A 22,844-nucleotide genomic window follows, 5' to 3' on the forward strand; every position below is an offset into this window, starting at 1 on the left:
TGATTATCCCTATTCACAATTATTCCGATCGTGGAAATTCATCACAGTCAACTTATTTTGAGTGTTCTTTATCACGATGTACGATAGAATCGCATATCGTCACATCCAGATCCAGATGTCTGTCTTTGAATTAAGTTAAGTTTAAGGTTTTCCTCCTCCTGTCCAAGTGGCAACCCACCGTGACATCACCCATTGGTTTTTTAAAATGCCGTTTTGAAGCCTCGAGTTTGTAATTTGGCCGTCGCCATCTTGGTTTTTTGAAATCAAAAGAAACGTGGATGGGAAGGTGGTGCTGAGGAGGAGTGTCGGCTGGATCTGACCTGCTCTTTACTCTATCCTGATTGTCAGGCAGGCTGCCGTGTGTAGTAAAGTCTGTCAATCTCTTTGTAGCCCTGCCCTAATGCATACCCTGCTTTATTGTCTGTTTTCCTCTAAATGGGACCATATTTTAAAAAATGACTGTCATGTTGTATTAAAGAAGACTTGAAACTAGCAACTGAGACCATAAACTCATTAGGAAAACATTTATTGAGGCAATCAAAACAGAAGTAGAGACATTTTTCCATAGACTTCAATACAATTACACTTCTTTTTCTAGAGTCGCCACCTCATGGTCATTAGATAGTATGCAAGTTTAAGTCACTTCCGCATTGGCTTCACTTTTCAGACCTGGAGTCTATGTCCATTCTTATATACAGTCAATGCTCCTGTCCTGAAATACTGTGTGACACCATTTACTGACTGGTTGTCTTCAAGTTGTCTCTGATGATCCGCGTCAAATATGAAATATCAAAGAGAATATCTATATTGTAGGGCTATTATGCTGCCCTCACCAGTCCTGGAAGAATCACATCACCAGTACATATGACAGCTATGGTACTTTCAGTACAGAACTGTAGTAAAACAAGTACCTTTTAGATTTTTGGCATCATCTTTGTACTGAAGTACTGGTTCGCGTGACGTCCCTGGTTGTAAATGGAAGACAGCATTGTGGGCGAAGAATAGTGGCGAGTGGACAAACATCCAAAAGAAGCGTCAAAGCAACAGAAAGATGTGAATCACAACTTCTGGTGTAGACTTTTAGAATGAAATCAGGGCAGAAACAGTATGCAAAGATTTGCATGACGTGACAAGCTGGCAACCATATGCACAAATATTCATGTGATCATGGATCGTGATCATGGACCATGATTTTACCTAAGGAGATTGTGATATGATCGTTTGGTCAGATAATGCACGTCTAGTTTTGATGATGGTGGCGACGGTCCCATATATGTTCTCTATATGTGTATGTCTATATGTTTTTTGAGATGTGCTGACTGTCAGGGCCATAGCAATGGATGTTTATTACTTCATTGTATCATGCAATGCACCTGCATGGGAGAGGCTGCAGTGATTCCCATATGTTGATTTAGGCTACTTGCGGCGGCCTGTCGTGATATTGAGGTGGAATTCTCAGAAACTCAGAAATAAAAACTGAACAAGACGAGAGCGTGGAGTAGTATGAAGATCTTTATTATCAATAATTAAGAGTTGGTCTGCAGAGCAACTGGAGCATAAGTGAAGAACATCAGTTTATACAGTTATGAAATAAGAAACCTCCCACAGGGTCATTGGAGGACATCCCCTCTGGTCCTGTCTTGACACAGCCACAATAAGGGCATGGTTCTCCCTTATCAAAAAGCTGCCAGAACATACACCACACCAACTGCCAAACCTCCAGCTGAACGTTCTGTTTACTTCAATCCTGGTCTGTCTTAACAGTGACAGGTTACAGCTGTCTGGGTCAGAGGAAGGGAAACTTGCACAATCATACACTCAGAATATAAACTCAGAATATTGTGAATAATAGGAATAAACATGAAATACATGGCATAGTATATGGCAAACAGACATTTGTGAAAGATATATATTATATTGAATAGAAACCAAATTATCCACAGAGGTCCCCTTCTCTCCAGAACAAATGAACCTGGTGATTAAATCCAGTAAAAAAAAAAACAAAAAAAAAACTGAAGAAAGCAGTTGCTGCAAGTCATTGCGGAGGGGCTGTGAGCCAGCGTTTGCTTAGTTTGAGTCTTTGATAATGAGATAAATAAAAAGATCTAAAAAGTGTATCAGAAAAATGTGGGTGTAAAGTGGAAAGAAAAATTACGTTTGACCGCTTCTAGCAGACAACCAAAATGCTGATGCATGCACAAAGGGAATATGACACCTGACAGACAACCAAATAAAATGAACTGTTACCTTGATTTAAAATTACAGATATTTGCAAATCTGTAAATCAATTAATGGTTCATGGTTCATTTCAATGCAGAATAACAAATTTTTTTTTTTTTTTTTTTTTTGCATTTTCCGTAAAGGGGCACTCTAACAATTTAGTATAGCACTTCCATGAAGTTGGGAGACTCCCCAGAAACAATAAAAAAATAGTTAGGAGAGCAGGAGAATCTCAAATATTGATCAAGCTCCAGAAATGCCTGATCCTACAATTTCCATAGCATCTTTAATTAACCCCGATGACATCATCAGGGTTATTTTTTTAGAAAGCTTCTCCAGAGTTACAGTCTGTGTAGTAGAAAGCATTACAAGTAAACAGAATTTTATGTATAAAATTAGTGGAGTACCCCCTGTTAATGGCTGTTTGTAATTTTTTTTTTAGTTGATATTTATTTGATTTTTTTTTTTTTTTAATTTGGCACCATCTGGTGCCTATTGAGACCACCCTCACATCTTACATCACTGTATGGTGTAGCAGTGGGTGTCTGCAAACAGGAGGGCTCTATTACATGAAGTCAAAATCGCCAAAAGCATCACTGGCATTGTGATGGAATTTTTGTATGCTTTGTAGTAACAATGAGATAATCTTATACTTGATGTAAATAGTCTGTAGCCTTAGTTGTGTACTGTTATAGTAGTCAAAGGATGACCTGGTGAACCCTACTATTATGGCCCCACTTCCTGGGGAAATAACGTCCTGGGGATAGGGAGGATGGCATCTCCTGTGGGGATCAAGGTATCATATCTTGATCCCCACAGGAGATTACACCCAGTTGTGAATTCCTGAGATAGGTCACAACCTGCCTTTTATTGTACCCCAATTGTTCATCTGTACAGGAATGTTTGAGAAGCTTCAAACAAAGGGCCAGAGGTATATCAGAAAGTATAAAAATGGGGTGAAGCCTTCGGTCAGCGGGGCACAACTCTGAACTGCTTACTGCTGTGTGGTTCCGTGTGTTGCTTCCTCTCTATAGAAATTAAACATTTTGGTGCATGCTACCCTTCCAGTCTTGTTTTTTGACTCTCTACAGGCAGACCGAGAAATTTCCCTAACAGTATCTTGTTGTGTAAAAAGAAGATCCAGGTCTGGGCCAGATATGACACTGGACTTCTACACCAACATGTAGCAAAGGTCTCTTAAAAGTACTCAAAGGAGTCAAAAAGACACTGAAGACCTTCAGGGTTTGATGCAGTAGAGTTTATTCCTTGTAACAAGACATAAATCTGAGGCCGTCTCAGAACAGACTGATTTCCAAACCGTTCTGCACATCCTTTTATTCTATAAAACATCCCGCTCACTTTGCTTCCAAAAATGCAATTTTACCCACCTTCTAAAAAAAAGAATGTCCCAGGTACCGTGAAAGTCACAACCATCCTCCTTGGCAGCACTTTACCTTTTGTGACAGTAACTAATGGCGTCCAGCTGCATCCTCACTCACCTTGCATACGCGTTCTATTGGTGTCATGTATCCTTAGTTTGATCTCTCTTAGCTGCCACTATCTGACTCCCTTATATCTGAAGGGGCATCACTTCACTTTTTTGTAAAAATGACCCATAATACAATTGGGAATACATTTATCATGCTTAATTACATCTGTTTGCCAACGATCACTCTGCCGATGACCCAACCGTAGCTGTACCACCGCTCCAATGAGTATCATCAATCATCATGTTGGCATGCTCAGCTGACAAGCCACCGTTTCTGTGCCTTGCCAAGAAGTCATTAGCGTTGGTATGCTCTGCCAAGAAGTCATTACAGTTGTGCTTAGCCCATGCTCCAACCACACTGAGTACATCGTAGCTTGGTGCAGGATAACTTACCACACTGAATACATTCTGCAGCAGGTGCTGAGTACATTTTGCAATAGTTGTGAATTTATCTCCTAACTTAACTCAGTGAACACAACATATGAGATCATGAACATAAGTGAACATAATATATAGCATAATATCTTAATAAACATAAAATAACTGTTGTTCCAACTCTGCCTACTCACCATGACGGACACCTGCATTAAAAGATGTCAGAGAAGGGCGGCAACATCATGAAAGATTCAGTCCACCATGCTCACAGACTGATTCATCTCCCTCAAAGAGCATCCATGCCAAAATGACCAGATTAATATTATATATTATGATAATATTGTTTGTGTTTTTAACTTACTTATTTTATGTATTCTATTTTGTTGTCCTTTGCACAAGTATATCTTGATGCTTGATCTTGATCTTCAGGGGAAACCTTAGAAGTGACACCATTGATGCCGATGGTACCCTTTGAGGCTCACTTCTCATGTACATGTAAAAATGTACCACATCAATATTGCTGTCAATGAATGGAAACATATCTGGATCCTTGTTCAAATAGGGAAAGCATGACGAAAAACCTGAACTGTTGATAGCAAGGGAATCCAAACTGAGAGAAGCTGATGGCACTGGTGGTGAAGACAACTACTCCCGTGATCCCACGCTTCTTCACATCATCACCAAATGCCATCTTATTGTTTTGGTTCAGAAACCCTGGTGGCAGAACTTCATCTATCATCTATAGTTTTTGTTTCAGTGGTGTAACAGCTTTCTGCTGCATTTCTTGCCGTCATCAGTAGTTGGGAGTGTGCATGTTTGTGCATGGAGATGGTTCAGTAATTTTATGAACTGAGTATGTGTCATTGGGCAGGTAATGATAGGTGGACTTACAAGGGTGGAATGGGGGGTTGACTCCTGTTTTCCTTGAAGGATGATCTCTGATGTTGGTCTCTGTGACTCTAAAGCCCCATTTACACTGGTCAAAAACCCCATTAAGATCCGCTAACATTCGGCTTTTGTAGACAATGGACTCCTCTGATCGGCATTGATGTAAACACATAACCTGGGTGACATGCTAATTTTCACCCTTTTCCATGCTGTGATGTCTTTCAGAGCACAAACACTGTAAACATACCTGTCACCTGCCTAGCAGGTGCTGTCAAACCAGAAGCACTGTGGCTACACTGTGGCTACACTGCAATTGGGAATGAGAGAATGGGCGCAGCTCTGAAATAAGTTTCAAAAACACACAATCATTGATTGAAGTGTCTCACGCGGAGGCTCTGACACTTACAGGAACACCAACGTGGGGATGAGAGATGATAGATCCATTTTACGAATTTGCAAAGCCGATAGCAGCTCACTCTTTCTTCCCTGCGTCTCTGTGTATGCTTTGTCAGTGCATGTGATGACATTGCTTCCTGCAGTTGTGCATGTCCTCTCCGAACAGAAAGGCAAACTCTACTGGCAGTTTAAAAGGAAACAATCACCTTTTTTTTGTGAGTTTACCTGAGTTTAAAAAAAAAAAAGAAATGTGCTAATTTTGGGTTTAGGGTATTATCAAAAGAGTATTAGTGTTCAGGTCGGGGATTGTAGCAAAATAGTTGCAATCTTTTGTTGCAGTATGTAAGTTGAAAAATACTAATTCAGCTTTTGAGGAACTGCAGGGTAGACCAAACTGTCAAACTAGAATCTGGAAAACCACCCACTTTCAGTTCCACCACAGGTTTCTTTCTCCCTCTGCTGTGAGATGTTTCTGTGTAACTGGCCTTGAGTTTCCTAAATCCAGCACCAACAAACCAGCCTCTGCTCGTTTGAAGTCAGGACTGGAACAAGACTATCCACAAATCTTAGCTTATGTAAACAAATGTCCCTCATCTTAATCTATTTCTGCATTGCTAATGTACTTTTCTTTTCATGTTATAGGTCTGTCTCACCAAATTTAACAGGGTGTCTGATTTCAAGAAACATATGCACTCAAAGGCACATCAACAGGTGGGCAATAACCATCATTCCCTCATTTTTAATCTACTTATTCTCTGAGTACAGTTTTCAGGAACTCCATAGAATTTCCTCTCTAAACCGTTCACCAGCCATAACAAAAACAAGGGTTTGCTCAATAAAGTAGAATGCCTTTTGGCTACTGTAAACCCTTCAACTGGTGATATGGCATATTCGTGGGCACTTCAGAGTTTTCATCTTACTTACACTGCATGTCTTTGGGCAATGTAAACACATGAGAACTTACAATTTTTACATAAAAATGTGCCTGGGCAAAGAGTCAATCCAGGACATTTTTGTCAGATAGTACTGCTAACCACCTGATAGCAAGTTGTTTGAAAGTGCATTAACCGCTACTTGAAAGTGTTCATGAATCTGTCTCATAAACAGCATTAAAAATAAACTGGGGAACTGTGCTGAGTTAAACCTGAAAGCCCTGGACTGTTAAAGTGAAAAGACCACGTCTGTATTTGATGCAGATAGTTCAGTTTTGCAGTTAATTGTAATCCTGTTATGAGACAGGTCCCAGGTTCCTGTTGCTGTATTGCCTTTACATTAATAACCAAACCTCTGCATGTTTCCCTTGTTCTTTACTAACAGAAAATGGGAGAAGTCTTCCAGAAAGGTAATGCCTTTTTTACCCATACCTTTTGAGTACATTTAATTTTGCGTGTTTCCTCCACAAGGAAATATGTTACTCAGACTTACTGTCTTACTTTTTCTTGTTTGCCTCTTTTAGATGAGTTCAGGAATCCTGGTAAGCTGCTTCTTCGCCTTCTTTTAAGTGTTAAGGAACTGAAAGTGAACCTGTTAACTTTCAGTGTTACCACTGTATTGTGTGTCCCCTTGCAGGCTGTTGTGGAATCAGACAGTTCTTGTCTTGTGCAAATGAGAGTTTCTACTCAAATATCAGTTGACACAATATTCATACTATCATATCAGCCATTATATCCATTGTATCAGCCTGCTATTTATAAATCAGCTGACCAGACCAGATCATCACTGGGAGAGGAAAGAAATACAAGTATGAAAAAATAGTTTTCATTTGTATAGCCAATATTTAGACTGCCATTGCTTAACAACAGATGCCGTTTTAATAAAAGTTTGATATTGCCTCATTATACTTTAAAGAATTACCTAACTTTTTCCCCTCATAAACCGAAATAATCTTATTTATGTGCACATGGGTGAGATACCACAACCCTCACTTGGAGGAGCGATGGGTTCGTGATACGGGAAAATAACCTTGAGAGAGTACCTTGAACACAACTCACTAACAGAAGTGTATACCAGGTATATTTGTGCAGGTATATTGCACAATACAGATGTCCTTGAAGGATGATTTTTTAAGACAATAATTATCCTGTTTTGCACAGAGTTCTTCCTTTAATTGCTGCCAGGTCATGGCAACCTCCCAGCTCGCATTGTTTTCTTTTGTTTGTTTTATAGCTGGTACCACCTGTGAGATTATGCCAGTATCATTCCGAGCATAAGGAGATGAAAGTTTGTCAAAACACACTACGTTTCTTAAGTCAGTTCCCAGGACACATTCTGATTTGGTTAGTCGTTAAATTATCAACAGCAGATGTTCTTACGTCTGCAACATGCTGATGGGGCATAAAAAGTTAAATGAAAAATGCTTTCATAATGACTAATCTGCAGTTATGTATGTGCTGGGTTGGCTGTACTGATATTTCCCCACATAGTTTTATTGTTTTGGTGCCCAGTTTTGACCTTGGGGTTTCCTCAGTCTCTTTCTATTATTTCACCCAAGGCTTCCTGTGGCATCATATTCTCGATGCCAGAATTCTGCTGTTGGCAGACAATGGGCTCTGTTTTAATGATCCAATGATTTTTTTTTGTTTTTTGGGGCAATCGTGCAATCACTTTCCGTTGCCATAGAAGTGCGCCAACAACACGCCTGACCACACCTCATTTTAAGACCAACATGCCCATGAGTGCTTAAATGAGCACAAGTATATTTGCTATTTAAATAACATGGGTGCTGGACAGGAAAATGTGCCAGTCTGATCATACATTAGGGCACAGATTTCAAAAGGCTGTGATGACTCAATCAGGGTGTTTTGCAATCAGTGGAAAGTAACACAGGATGTCAATGCATAGCAAGATGCATATCACCCACAGTCTTTGCATACAGGGAGGCGTATCATGTTAATGTTAGACAGGGTGCTTTGGTAAAGTGTCTTTTCAGCAAGAGGTGCAAACTGTCCGAGTTGAAAACACAGTTAGTTCTCTTTCTGTCCCATTGCCATTTTTTGATTAATGTCATTAGGGCTGTGAAGGGGTGAGTCTTTGCCACAGTTCATGTAGCTAGATGTCTCAACATCATTGGCTCATCTTAAACGAGCCTATAGTTGGTATTATGGAACTGGGGGAAAATACTGTCCAAAGTTTTCCTATTTGTACAATTAATCATGTCTTTCCTCCCACTCTATAGTCAAGTTTCCATCCAGATTTAGAGCATATTTTGATTGAATTTCCAGAGAAGCGAGAAATGGTTTACACAATGTATAACCTAGTTATATCTTCACCACTTTGCCTCTTTGTTAAGACTGCAGTGAGGTGGGCTGTCCTGAGTAGTTCAGATGTAATAGTTTCTTCTTTCACTGTTGCATTTGCTCCACAGCCTTCATTCCCTCCATCATTGTCGTGGATCCAGTTGCCAAATCTGACAGGAAACTCATCATAGGTTAGTAAAGTATTTTTAAGTAGACTTGATATGGGGTACTGATTTAAAAAGAGAAAAAGATTAAGGTCACACTTTATTGGCCTTGGGAATAGTGGTTTGACAAAACCATCCTCTCTGGTATTCAGGACTGAGTGATATGTTTGGTCCTTCTAGTTTGTAAGTGGACCTTGTGTTGGGTTTGCTGATAATGCATGTTAATGGTAGTGGATTCTATTCTGCAGCACAGTCTTTTTAACAAAATAGCAAGTCTATACTTACACAGGATTGTGTTTCTCACCATTGCTAAAGAAAAATGAAGAAAATGTATTCTCTGTGTTTGATTTTAATTGTCTGTGAATATTTAATTAATGAAAATTACATGTTCTTGATGAGTCAAAAGATGACCTGTGATGTAAAAGATTTATTGTGTTTGAATTATACTATTTTAAATCTGCTCTCTTCCAGGCTTGTCTGTGCTGACTCTATGTTTCAGTGCAGAGACACGGACCTTTTTTTACCTGTGCCACGCCTGCGGGGAAAAGCGTCCACCAGACAAGATTTTACACCACCTCTTTTCTGGTGACCATTACAGCAACTACTTTGTAAGCACTGAACCTCATAAAAATTAACCAATGTTTTGATTTTGGAAGCAGAATTTAATTTGTGTTTTGTGTTTTAGAACTACACGGACCCCAATGTGCTGAGTTTCTCCTGGATGCCCAGCATGGACATGAGAAGCATTCTGAGGCCTCTGCTTATAAAGGAGGTCAAAGCAAAAGGGTCTGGAACATTACAGGTTTGTACCTGCAAGCCTGGAATCACAAATGTAAATGTGTAAAAAAAATAGTCATTATTTTTATAGCAATGGATCACATGCATATTTGTATGTCAAAGGAATCAAAGTTTAAACACGCAGAGAATTATCAACCAACTCCGGTGTTCCCCCTCAAATCTATGGAGGATTATGACGTTTTTAGGCAACTTTACTATTTTAAGGCAGGCAGAGTTTTATCAGTAAAAAAGCTCTAAAAGCACACTGTTACTATTTGTTCTGCACTAAAAGGCAGACAGATTAAGTGCGATGGATTAAGCAGGTAGCAGAACCTTAAACCAACGACCTGAGGGTAACACTTTGAACACAAAGAGGGTGGTCCTGGCACTCCAGAAGAGAAGTAGCCTTTTGGACGACCTCACTATTATAAAGGTCTGTAAACTGGGCTTGATTCCTCCCTGAAATATTACTAGCCACTTCGATGAGGGTACTGAGTCTTTTTTTGTTGGCCAGAGTCAAATTGCCATACCAAGCAACAATGCAGAACATTAAGACGTACTCAATAAAACTTCTATGAGTAAGTCACCATCCCAGAGGACACATTAAAAGAGACTTTTTTTAATCTCAAGAAAAAGTCTCTGTTGGACCTTTTTTGTTGCGGAAGCAACACAATTTGCTGTCAACTACAATACCCAAGTTTTTCCACCAGCTCAGTGTCAGCTCCTTTGATGCGGGCTGGTACAGGTCTAGGAGGAGTCTTTTTAAAACTGATTATCATGTCTTTAGTTTTAGACACATTTACTTGGAGAAGGGACTCACACAAAATCATCAACTACAGGATCATGATGTTGCTCCTCCCCCTCGAGAAGACTTAATAACGTGTCTGTTAGTGTGGTTACAGCGACTGTCATTAGTGTACAGTTGACCTGAGGAGAACCAGTGGATGAGTGCAGCTAAATCGAGAAGGAGCCATTTACCCTCACACACTGAGACCTATCGCCTATCATATATGTGTAAATGGGCAAATGCCATGTTCACCAATTTTGACGTGTAGGATGATATAATGTCGGTGTCACTTGTTATATCCTCTTTAGGTTATGTCTTCTTATACACCCAAACCAGGGTGTGTGTGACTAAACAAAAATCTGTTGTATGGTTGTTCTTTTCCTCATTGTCAAGGACACACGGCTGCTGCACAAATTCACTGCACCTCCACTTTCTTTTTTACCTTTTCACCATTTTCGCCACATTTTCTCTTTGCAGATGTTGGATTTACCTGAGAAACTGATACAGAAGCTTCAAACATGTACCTACTCTGAAGGTATATGATTCTCAGATTTCCCTGTGAAATATTTTATCTGGGAGTTAAGTTAAACTGTATATTAATGAAAATGATCTGATCCTTCTCCTCAGTGATGCACACTCTGAATGAAAATGACAAGTTTCTCAAGCTGTTTGAAGGTATGTGCACATATTACCAGGACTCATGGAGTTCAGTATAGAGTTCATTTGACCCCAGCCAATCGCTACTTGTAATCACCCCTATTGTTTATTCTCTCCATTTAGCTTCCAAGCCAAAGAGGACAATGATCCAAACATACCAAAGAGACAGCAACCGAAAACATCCACTTCTTGGTCAGTAAATGTACCAACGTAAAACCTACGTACCTAACAAAATGTCAGTTTTGTCACAGTTAAAGCGAACCGGAAGCGTGTGATGAAAGACGAAAAGTAAAAATTTAATTGTCTAATAACATAGATTCAATTGTTCAATCTACAAATAAAGTGAAATAATTAATTGATTCATGTAGAGGAATGTTTTCTTATGGGACAGCTTACCTTGTCACTTCTCTTATGATATGGCCCTTTCCTATCTTCTCTTGTCACCGTCTTCCAGGCATGCAGCACCTTGTTGAATGCATCAACGTTGGACCGCCTGAGAAGAGATACTACCTCTGTACTCTCTGCCACCTAACTTTGGCCACCCACATGCTCATCAAGCATGTCCTGAGCTTTGACCACATCTTTTGTTACTTTGTAAGTAGCATTGATTATATGAAATATTCATAAAACAAATCATAAAACAAATCTCTGGTGGTGGGCTGTGATTGTGCAGTATCCTGACGTAAGACATAAAATAAACCATAATTTCGAAGAATTTTCAAATGGACACAGTTTGGAAAAAGCTGATGATGAAAATGTGTTTTGACAAGAGAAGCCCTTTCCTTAGGAGCAACAATTTCTCAACCACTGCACTACTGCATTTTTGCACACAAGCACCATACTTGCCTTAATAAGTAGTTAAATCCTTGGCTTCTTTCTCACGTCCACACAGCTGATCAGTCATGGCATTAGGTGGGTGTAAATCGGTTATCAGTTTCAGAAAGTCATAGGCCCTGTTCAGACCTGGCATTAGCATATGTCTTGAGTAAGTACGTTAGTTCACACCTGGCTTTAAAATGTGTCTCCAGTTACTACTTCTGATCAGATCTCACCTCCCTGCTTTAGATGCAAATAAACACGTATGCATTGATGTTTTCTAGCCAATCCACTGCCAGACGGGTCCGTTATCAATGTGCTTGTGTGTGTGGAGTGAGAGAGAGAGAGAGAGAGAGAGAGAACAGGACATGGAGGGGGTAGAGCAAATCATTGTGTTGCTCACAGCTATTAGTACAGACAGTATTTTCAATATTTTCAGTTTATGATGAAACGGGGTTGGCACCAATTAGACTGTGGCAGAGGACATCAGCAGAGCAAGTGTTCTTTCTAACAGAAGAATGTGGCCACATGTGATCAGATCTCAAGTGCATCCTCTATGCGTCTTGGGTGCATTAGCAACTGTACTTAGAGCTGTCCACTTGTAATCGGATGGCCTGAGAACAGTCAGTACAGTTTGTCTTCCTGTAGGGTGTCTGTGTAATTCACATCAGTTTTAATCTGTGCAGAAAGTGTGGCACCCTTCTACTTTGCTGTCAAAGGAATGCTACAAGCATTACACCGAGCCCTTCGCCTCCATGATTCAAGATTTTGCAAAGCAGACAGAAGAAATTCATGGAACTGCAAACACGGATCTGAAGGTAATATAGTGTACAAAATCCTTAACCTTCCCTCTCCCAAGTTGATGCTTGTGTTTGTGTTGATGTGTATGGCTTTCTGTTACAGGAAGTGAGCCTGGAGCCTGCTGAATTCCAATCAGTGGATTTCACCTGTTATGCAGAAGGTGGATTTTCTGTTGAAACACTGTACACAGACACAGAAATAAAAACACAGACACTGATTGACCCAAAGATTAATGACAAGAGTATTATTGATCAATAGGGGGACAGGACTCACACAAAGTTGGCAAGCAAACTCATTCGTTGTACTAACCGCACAGAGTCTGGCTACCTTTTTGATTACAACCAATTGCGAACATCCATGAGATATACATACATGTGTCTGCTATATGCAGACACATGTATGTTAGACGACACAAGAAACCTGAAGATGCATAAAGACCTAGACTATGAAGCATAAAGCATAAACAGGATGAGGAGAACAGTGGGCCTCTTCAACGAATCACAAGAGCACGTTCATTTCTTATAACACAATAGCATAAGAGAGACACATGATTGAATAAGTGATACACCAACCATTTTGACTTACTTTAACAGTTCAGCCTTTTTCTTGCTTCTGCTATGTTGTATTTCTCCGAATGAACCGAACCATCGCTACAATTTACTAACCGAGCCTTTGGTGACTTTAGCTTTGAAGAAAGTGGAATCCATTGTAAAGGAAGACAAGGGGAGCAGCTTGATCACAATCATTAAACCAGGGAACAAGCTGGGTATGTATGATTTCAGTGTGAGTTACTTTGTCCTCACCTCTTTGAGGCTGTTCAGTTTTTATTCTGGGACAGAAGAATTCCACCTTAACAGTTCAATAGTTCCCTCGGGGCTTAACACTGGAATAACAGGATGCATTGTGTGTGTTTTCTCCATGTTGCACAATCATCCACACACACTCTATAATTATTCTCACTGTCTGTATTAATGTATAATTATACATGATTACATATGGTTATGTTGTGTATATTGGTTATAAACCACCACATTTTATCTCATTCCTGACTGACAGAGTCACAACAGGTTTAATGGATCATGCAAATACTCATATGAATACAGATTTTACAACAGATGGTTGGACAAGATAGTGCAGAACATGCTGCTTTTTTGGCAGTAATTGCCTAATTTTGAGCAAGCTGTTATTTCAATTCATATTATGGATAATATACTTCAGTTCAATTTGGAAAACATAGTTCTTTGAGTTTGTAAATACAGAAGCTTTATATTATATTCAGTGTGATCCCTGTATGTTTTAGTTGTGCAAGATGAGTTCTATGTCTGTCACGTTTCGGCTGCATATGTTTGGACTATTAAAATAAGCATCTCCAGTGTTTTTAAAATTCTCTCTCAAGTTGTTGATGCAAAAAGCATTTGGACATTTGATAAACTCCACAAAACGGAATATATTCAATTCAGTTTTGTTTTTTTCTTTGTAGAGCATCGTCCTGTGTCAGCAGCACCTCAACCACGATCGTACAAACTACGCTGTCAGGTGATAATTTATGATCTGACGACAACAGCGCTGATGTTATTACTGTCTGTGTTTTGGAGAACACTGAGTGCATGGCTTTTATTAATACACTGAACTTTGTGTGTCCCTTGTGGTAGGACTGCAGTGTCATCTTTGAAAATGTGTTTCAGTATTTGAACCATTTGTCACAGTGGAATCACAAACAGGTATGTCAAGATTTTCATGTCTTCCTAGAGAAAATCTAAACACGATTTTGATGATCCACGATATGCTACGAAATCATACCTTACTTAAGACATACTTGTAATGTTTTTCCCCAGATGTTGAACAAATTCCTTGAAGAAGGTACCCATTCACTTTTCTCTCAGTTCCATCACAATATATTTTGTGTATAATTGTTATTATTGTTATTAAGCTCATTTGTATATGATGTGAACATGACTGTCTTTCTTTCATATGTAGGTGCCGGTGGTTATAACCAAACAGGTACATTTTTCTCCTCCTGTGAAAACATGCTGCGCCACTTTGATTAATAACAATGCAGAAAAACATATTGGTCCAAAGGTCTGAAAATAAATAAATGCCAATCTGTCAGTTTTTTGTTAAATATACCATACTGATTTAATTTTTATATCATAGAACAGATCAGCTTCACACAGTGAGCTTCAACATTACTCATGAATATGGATGAATATGGTCGAAGCATTTTTTTTTTTTTTTTTTTAATTTTTTTTACATTATCTTAACTATAATTTTCCAATGATTTGCTTCATGTCTCCTGTTGAGGAAAATTAAACTTCTTCTTAACTGTTCTTCCTTTCACGCAGTTTACAAACCAAATTTGGGCTTATACAGATACATTCTTGAGGGCTTGAAGAGAAATCAACCGGTTATTGGTGAGCTGAACCACGTTGTCATTGTGTTTTTGCAAGGTGTTGAAGAGGAAAATATATAATTTCTTCTTCTCTTTTGTTTCTTTGATTAGGTGCATCCCTTGTTGTGACGTGTGTGAGCAGTGAGATTCAGACAGAGCCTATTTATATATGCTTTGCTTGTAAGGACACTTTTCCTGATTCCTCTCTCAGGCAACACTTTAACTCTCAAAAACATCTCGCAAACACTTTGGTGAGTCATTTTCTTAAAAGCTTCTATTGGCTGCAGTAATGTGGAGGCAGCAAGTGATGCTGGATGGTTTTGTGGTGCCGGTGCAGCTGTGCATGCCACCACAAAGTTTGCTTCGAGTCCTTTTCAAGTGATGAAACTTGTGTTTGTAATGTTGGGGAGTGAAATGCCTCTTAATGTATCATGTGGATGTGTTTGTAATTAGTATTTTATGTAATCCATTCATCTTAAGTAGTGTAAGTAATCAGTTACAATCAACAGAAACACTGTCCTTTTGTTATTGTTTCATTACTATTACATTGAGATTGCCGTTAAAAGTTATCTGTGCTCATGAAATTCAAAAAACATGTAATACAGTTTATGAAAACTGCATATTCAGATCCTGCAAAGAAAATAATGGGTCATGTAGGGCTCAGAACCACAGTAACATAAGGATGACTTCCATTGGAATAAACCATTGTTTGTTCTTTTAGCTGTACCAGAATCCCTGGCGGCTTCCTTTTGCCTGGGAGGACCAGGTGGATGTGAAGTTGTTGAAGTCAATGGCATGGGAAGAGGAGAATGAAAGGGGACCACATCAGAGGATGCTGAAGGTAAAAGGCCAGTTCAGAGAACTTGGAAGACCTGTTGTATTTTCTTACTAAGTTGTTCATATTGTAGGAGTTGGAACAATAATTATATTATGTTCATTATGATATTATATCACATATTATGTTCACTGAGTTAAGTCAGCCAATACCTGGGAGAGAAACTCACACCTGTTGCAAAATGTACTCAGTCTGGTTTGTTATCATGTACCAAGCTATCGGAGCATTCTTCTTCTTCTTGGCTGAGCACACCAACATTAATGGCTTGTTGGTTGAGTGTGCCAACATGATGATTCTTGTTACCAGCTACTCATTAGAGCACTAGTGGAGCAACGGTTAGGGCATTGGTGAAGCAACCATAGGGCAATAGTTGGGCTTACATATGTAATTAAGCATGAGAAATATATTCTCAAGCGCATTGCGGTTCTTTTTAAAAATTTGACGTAAAAACCTTTCAGAGATAAGGGAGTCAGCTGATGGCAGCTCGGGGGGTTCAAACTAAGGTTACGTGACACCAATAGAGCGAACATGCAAGATGATTGAGGATGTAGCTGGACACCATTAGTAATTGTCACAAAAGGTAAAGAGCTGCCAAGAAGGCTGATTGTGACTCCACTATTTCCAAGGCACCTGGGACATCTTTTTTTTAGAAGCCGGGCAAAGTTGCCTTTTTGGAGGCAAAGTGGGCAGGAAGTTTTATGGTATAAAAGGATGTGCAAACAGTTTGGAAATCAGTCTGGGCTGGGACGGGCTCCGGTTTATGACTTGTTACGAGGAATAAACTCTACTGCATCAAACCCTGAAGGACTTCAGTGCCTTTTTGAACATCTCTTTGAAGTCCAGAGTCATATCTGACCCAGACCTGGATCTTCATTTTACACAACAATATCTTTGTTATGAAGCTGGTAAAAGCTGATAGAAGGATCTCAACAAACGTAAATTCAGTCTAAAAGGTGATAACTAATAATGCTGCTGTGAAATGTTCTGTATTGATGAATAAAGGAAAAAATAATACACAGTGAGTGTTGAGGTCTTTTGAGTTAAACTGTATTGTGCAATTGGGAGGAAACAAGCCCAGCATACAATGTCCTTGAACACTAAGCTCCTTTTTAAGATGAGAAAAGACACATTTTTACCAGAAATGTATGAAAAGGCTTCAAACGTGAAAGGCATGGACTAACAAACATGCTGCTTGTGTAAGGCTTATGCATCGAAATGTACATAGTAGTTAAAAGAAATCTTTGGCATTTAGAAGTGATCATAATACCACAGTAAAACTTGTTAGTGTAAAATAGTAGAATGAAAAGGTTAGTTTGCTGCAATCATTTTCTATGGACGATATTATATTTTTCTTTCCTTCTCAGGTTCTTGATATCCCATACTGTATATTTTACAGCCTCATCCATCTGAATTACCCAAAAGGTAAGAAAAATATATAGAGAATATATAAAGAATATGAATTATTATAGTTAAGGAGGAAGACCTGGTGTAGCTTTCCTCTCTGCACTTAATCTTATGTTTTGTAGTTTTTCTTTGCACTTGTACATCTCCAAACTAACTACCATCAAAACTGTGACCACTGCATGGTGAAATGTGTGAAATGAGGTTATTTGAGCTGGTTTTGCTCATGTTTGCCACAGAGCCTATTCAAACACCATTAAAATGCAAAAATGAGATTTGAACCAGTTCCGAACAATCACCATGTCTCTTCTTTGATTTTGTCTGCAGTGATGGCGAAACTTAAAGAATACCACACTCTCCTGAAAAATGAAGGTTAGTGATGAAATTATTTCTTAGCCTTAACAAATTTGACAGAAATTGCACGTCTTCATTATTTTCATCTGACTCGTGCATGTTTGTCTGTTATGCCCTATGCAGTTCCACGTTGTGAAACAAACAGCAGACTCAAACAAAATGAGAGGTTCCCTCTGCTCGGTGAGTACTGCTGGAAAGAAAAAGTCTTGCCAGAAATCAGAGGTGCGCTATGGATGTTTTTGACTTTTTTTCACCTCCTTATTGTAGGCAAGCAGTTCATGGTCATGCACGAATTCAGAGGGCATGAGTCCACAGATGTGGGATTTCTGTGTTTGCTCTGTATGAGGAGACTGCCAAATGATGACTGTTACGTTCATGTGTTCAGCCGGGAACATGTTGCAAGATTTCTGGTGAGTAATTTTACTTATTTTGCCATTAATCTTGAGTCTTTTTCCCTTACCCTCACTCAGTACTTTTAGTAATTATTTGGGCGCCCAGATATGTGTTGTGCAAAGGCAGGCGAACTGATTAAAGCAGGACTATGCTGGAATTGACGGTAGGAGCCCCAGCATTACGATGCATCACTTTAAAAAAGACAGCAAGTTGCTGTAGGTTTGCAAGGTATATAGGGAAATATGTGATGGCCCTCCTTGAGTCATTTTAGACAAAGAGCCAGCCACTTGCACCTCATTGTACTTTCATCCCTCAAATTCCTGCTAATGGAAATTTACAGTTAATATAATACAAAATGATAATAGACTGTATCTGAGATAAACAACAAATCACCCGCTCAGGGTGATTTTGTTTTTACTTCGAAAAATATGGCAAATGCCTTTATTATTACATTCAAATGAACTAAACTTTATTTCATAAGAAAAGAGTTGTGTCAAAAGCTAGTTGTGAAATTCTTATTTCCCTTTTAGATAAACAGATGCCTTTAAGAGCAACTTTAGGGAAATAGGGCAAGCTTGTGGGACACTGCAATTTATATCAAATTTATGGGAGGTTTTTAAGTTAAGAAAGAGTTATTGATTGCTTTATTAAACATATCAATAGTATCTATAAAAGTTTTTCAAAAACCAAACAACTTGTGGCATTCTATAGGAAATATATGTCCACTGGTGTTGAAAGCTTTGTAAAAATCTAAAAAAATTAAAAATATAAACATTTTTGAACTGTACTGTAGGGAGTCTGCATGGTCCAGTAAATTCAAGAGAAATCTAATACTGTGACTAGTATACCAGTCTTTAATAAAACTGGACTGCGTTTCAGCAACAATATGAAGTCCTGTATGGTCAAAATGTTGTAATCAATATGTAGAAGAGTAATAGGCTAACAGATATCTATTAATAAAATGTCTTTATCCGGTTTTGGGGTTAAGGGAAATAATTCCTTGTTTAAAATTTGATCATCTGTCTCTGATCGATGCATTCTTACAAAATAAAAGCTTTTGAATATAAAGATTGAAAGACCACGAATAACTGGTGATTTTCCCCTTTCCATTGCAAAAAGAGCTGTTTTGGACGTTTTCTCAGTTTGTTTTAGAAGTTGCATCTGATTTCAGTCCCCAAAATCTTGCAGAAAGTGTGAGCCACCGACACGTTTCGGGTCCCTCACATCCGCATCAACACCCTCTGTGAAGGCCTGCCAGCTATTTAGATTCAAACTTTCATCGCTGCACATGTTTCCTTGTTACCACAGAGACCTTTGCTTGGTCGTAAAGACGCTTTGTCACTCGTCTTTATCGCTTGAAAATTCAAATAAGGCAAAATGTTTAATTAAAAGTCGTTAAAGTAAAACGGATGTCAGCCACAGTTTGCCCCAGGTGAGTCGAAAATCGTCATCACTTTCATCACGTCTTGTGTCTAGTCGTGGATGCTAATGCTAGTTTTGAATTATGCTAATGTTTTGTTAAATTAGCTTGCACTGCTGAAATGATAAAATTAAATTGTGGATTATGTAACATGAATATATTTTTGCGTTGCCTTTTTTAAGCAAAAAAAAAAAAAAAAAAAGCCAAACATTTACCTCTTAAATGTGAACCTCGTAAATTTGTTTCTTTCCCCTAGTTTTACATGAAAGTTGAATAAATAACCTATTTTTGCATTTTTTGGTAGGACAAACAATTCTAATAAATAACACTGGGTAAAATTATGATGGACAGTTTTCACCAAAGTTGATGATTGATTAATCTTTGAAGAAAATAATCCTTATTGCTGATTGTGAGTAGTTAGCTAAGCAAGTACTAGCTAACTAGCTAAATCCTATTAGTGGCATTTTAAAATGTGTCAGGGCAGCTGCATTGTGCCTTTGGTGATTCTGTGAAGCAAATAAATTTAGCTTGTTTACAGTGTTATTTTAGCTTCCATGTACAACATGAATTGTAGTGTGTGGTCTCTTTGTACCTCTCTGGATTGGATAGATATCATAGTAAAAGTTCTCCAGATGGTTTCTGTTAATGTTTTAAATATTAATTATCCACATAGATGATAGTCTCAGTTTCACTTGATCAGCAAACAGCAAACAATGGTAGAGAGACACTGTATTAGATGCAACAGTGGTTCCACAGCTGGGAATTAAACTGTGGACATGTGTGGTTGTGTGGTTTGCACCTTAAACATCCTGCCACCTTTTTAAAACTGGGAGCTGACATTCCTCATGTTCTAATGCTTTGCCAATAAAATGCAGTGTTTTTCTGCAAATGTGTAGTTATGAAATCTTCTATAGTAATTGTTTTTCATTCTACACCTATAGCTGAAATTAGCTTGAATAAATACGGTAAAGATTATGGACAGTGGCTCTGCTGTTGCTTCTTTCACAGAATCATAAATCAATCTTCGGAATACAAAAAAATACTGTAATGAGTTATGCAACGCTTTTAAGAATATTTTCATTATTCTGTTTGTTTCCCAAATGACAACAAATTAAAAATAATCTTAATATGTTACCACCCAATGTCTGTTATGACGTTGTGTATTAATACAGTATGTTCTGCAGTGTTATTATTAGTGTGTTATTATTCTTCATAAGATGTGTCTGTCAGTACTGTTTATTAGCTATAGTTGTTAGTCTTCCTGGAGTCTATGACAACACACAAAGTATAATTTGATGTGTGTGTGTGTGTGTGTGTGTGTGTGTGTGTGTGTGTGTGTGTGTGTGTGTGTGTTTAGGACTGTTTCCACCCAGGCTCACAGAGTTCAAGCACTGACACAGAGACCTTACTGGACTTGGCACAACAGGCAGAGCATATTCACAAAGTATCACATGTGCAGGTATTCTATATTAGAAATTAAATTTCTGTACCATCTTCATGTGGTATCTCCTCTTGCCATGTGCTTATGCAATATTTTTGGTCTCCAAAGAGAATAGAGTTGGACAAGCCCATCTGGGAGCCGTGCTCCTACTACAGAGGTGAGTATGTGTGTTGCCATAAAAGTTACACATTGTCATCTGTAATGGAATTGGTTTGTTGATTGTTCTCACATTGTTTGGTTTCAGTAATGACCATCGTGGCAGCTGCAAAAAGAAGACATGGGGGAGGATCACTTAAAACCCCAATAATACCTCAAATGAAGCTGTGTAAGCCCAGACTAAAATATTTTAACTAAATATTTTGAGAGTCATGTAGACGTTCCATTTATGTGTGTATGACCTCAACAAGCACGGCTATGGAAACCTATGGAAATTTGGTTGCCTGGAATTCAGCTACTACTAATCTCTTTACCTCCGCCATTATTTATCTTCATTTGGATAGCTGGTTTGTTTGTATTCATGTTACTGCTTCCTGAATAGATATATGACAAAAAATTGCAGATAATTATAGTTAAACGCACTTTTTCATGTCATATATTTCCCAGTTCCCAGGGAAACCGTGAAGAAAGTGGGTGAGGACCATGTGCGAGACAACAGTCAGAAAAACAGTACGACGATGGAGGGATTTGAGAACAAGACCAGTCAAAAATCTCCAGACAGCAAAGAGAACATCTTGGAAAAGGTTTCAGCAGAACTTGATTCTGAAATTACCAACAAATGCTCTGTAAAGTCTGAAGACAATGCAGAAAAAGAAGCCCACCAGGAGTATCCTACGCCAAGCAACAAAGAATCAGAGGAGATAAGAGGAATGTTTTCAGAAACTAGCCCAGCTAAGATAAAGACTGCAGGGAGAGAGACATACCAGTTGAAAAAAGAGAAGGTTGAGGAGGTTGAAGAGCCTATAACGAGAAGACCAAGTGGGGAGATCCCAGAAAGCTGCCAGAACACAGAAATTAGTCCAGCTAAGATAAAGAATGCAGAGACGGAGACATACCAGTGGAAAAAAGAGAAGGTTGAGGAGGTGGAAGAGCCTATAACGAGAAGACCAAGTGGGATCCCAGAAAGCTGCCAAAACACGGAGAAAGATGATGAAGCAGAGACTGGAAATGGGAGCAAAAGTTACAAGCAAGTCCTGACAAACTTGAAGGGTTACATGTGCAAAGAAAATGAAAGAAAGAGGCCAAACAGCATGTCTGATGAGGATGTGGGGAGAGAAATGGGGTGTAAAAGACAGCAGCTCTTCTCAAAAGAGGACACATCTCATGAAGACTCCCAAAAAATTGCAAGTAGTGGACTAAAGGAGGTGACCAGCAATGACAAGGGAGAGAGTGGCAAACTAAGTCACAAGACTCTAAATGATAAAGGTATCTAAGTGCCATGTATACTTTTGTGGAAGATTTTTTCTTCACATTTGTGTGAAAATGGCTAAGTCTGTGGTTGTCTATGGCTGTCTTACAGTGTCCCCCAATGTGAGCAACCAGGAAGTAGTTGAGTTGTGGCAGTATGTCAAGAAGAAGAGCAGAGAGCCCGTGATTGGTCAGTTTTGTTTTGTTTATTTTTGTTTTTTTTTAACTCGAGACACAGACCTTTTATTATATTGTGTAAAATATTCCTCATGAAATTTCATTAACTGTTTCACATTTACTGGAGCTTCATTCATTTTATATTTGAATAATTAATGTGAAGAAAAATACTTGTTGCCATACGGAAGAGTGATAACACAATATTAACAAGAGAAATATATTTTCTAGGCTTAAGCGCACTTCTTGAATGCCATTGTGATCAGCATGACCCCATCTACCTCTGTGAGTGCTGCTCTGTGAAGATCCCAGAGAAGAATATCATCAGCCACATTACTGGATTTGACCACCAGCAGATGTATTTGATGGTGAGTAAATGTTAAAGTAGATCCTTGTAAAATTCTTATATTCTTTATGCAAGTTGGGG

At 38.7% G+C, this 22,844-nt stretch overlaps 1 protein-coding gene across 5 annotated transcripts in view; it reads left to right on the plus strand.

Annotated features, from left to right (window-relative positions):
* The window catches only part of LOC139633785 (uncharacterized), a 38,136-nt gene that overhangs the window by 2,354 nt on the left and 12,938 nt on the right, over nucleotides 1–22,844 (plus strand). For 4 of the 5 annotated variants that reach the window (XM_071499711.1, XM_071499712.1, XM_071499713.1 and 1 more), the window contains exons 2-31: nucleotides 6,011–6,079; nucleotides 6,686–6,710; nucleotides 6,825–6,842; nucleotides 8,733–8,795; nucleotides 9,240–9,376; nucleotides 9,454–9,570; nucleotides 10,810–10,867; nucleotides 10,960–11,007; nucleotides 11,113–11,181; nucleotides 11,444–11,583; nucleotides 12,492–12,623; nucleotides 12,709–12,766; nucleotides 13,292–13,372; nucleotides 14,087–14,142; nucleotides 14,259–14,327; nucleotides 14,442–14,466; nucleotides 14,584–14,607; nucleotides 14,949–15,017; nucleotides 15,107–15,246; nucleotides 15,717–15,836; nucleotides 17,195–17,252; nucleotides 17,559–17,603; nucleotides 17,709–17,765; nucleotides 17,853–17,995; nucleotides 20,756–20,857; nucleotides 20,948–20,996; nucleotides 21,084–21,164; nucleotides 21,443–22,261; nucleotides 22,356–22,433; nucleotides 22,649–22,785. In XM_071499711.1, coding sequence (XP_071355812.1) covers nucleotides 6,011–6,079; nucleotides 6,686–6,710; nucleotides 6,825–6,842; nucleotides 8,733–8,795; nucleotides 9,240–9,376; nucleotides 9,454–9,570; nucleotides 10,810–10,867; nucleotides 10,960–11,007; nucleotides 11,113–11,181; nucleotides 11,444–11,583; nucleotides 12,492–12,623; nucleotides 12,709–12,766; nucleotides 13,292–13,372; nucleotides 14,087–14,142; nucleotides 14,259–14,327; nucleotides 14,442–14,466; nucleotides 14,584–14,607; nucleotides 14,949–15,017; nucleotides 15,107–15,246; nucleotides 15,717–15,836; nucleotides 17,195–17,252; nucleotides 17,559–17,603; nucleotides 17,709–17,765; nucleotides 17,853–17,995; nucleotides 20,756–20,857; nucleotides 20,948–20,996; nucleotides 21,084–21,164; nucleotides 21,443–22,261; nucleotides 22,356–22,433; nucleotides 22,649–22,785 — 3,087 coding nt within the window. Of the gene's footprint in view, nucleotides 1–6,010; nucleotides 6,080–6,685; nucleotides 6,711–6,824; nucleotides 6,843–8,732; nucleotides 8,796–9,239; nucleotides 9,377–9,453; nucleotides 9,571–10,809; nucleotides 10,868–10,959; nucleotides 11,008–11,112; nucleotides 11,182–11,443; nucleotides 11,584–12,491; nucleotides 12,624–12,708; nucleotides 12,767–13,291; nucleotides 13,373–14,086; nucleotides 14,143–14,258; nucleotides 14,328–14,441; nucleotides 14,467–14,583; nucleotides 14,608–14,948; nucleotides 15,018–15,106; nucleotides 15,247–15,716; nucleotides 15,837–17,194; nucleotides 17,253–17,558; nucleotides 17,604–17,708; nucleotides 17,766–17,852; nucleotides 17,996–20,755; nucleotides 20,858–20,947; nucleotides 20,997–21,083; nucleotides 21,165–21,442; nucleotides 22,262–22,355; nucleotides 22,434–22,648; nucleotides 22,786–22,844 lie in introns of those variants that run through there. The other variant, XM_071499716.1, reaches the window with a different exon arrangement.

The sequence above is a fragment of the Trachinotus anak genome, unplaced genomic scaffold (genome assembly GCF_046630095.1).
Source record: "Trachinotus anak isolate AG129_WGS33_773 ecotype Australia unplaced genomic scaffold, CSIRO_AGI_Tana_v1 ptg000016l, whole genome shotgun sequence".
NCBI lineage: Eukaryota > Metazoa > Chordata > Actinopteri > Carangiformes > Carangidae > Trachinotus > Trachinotus anak.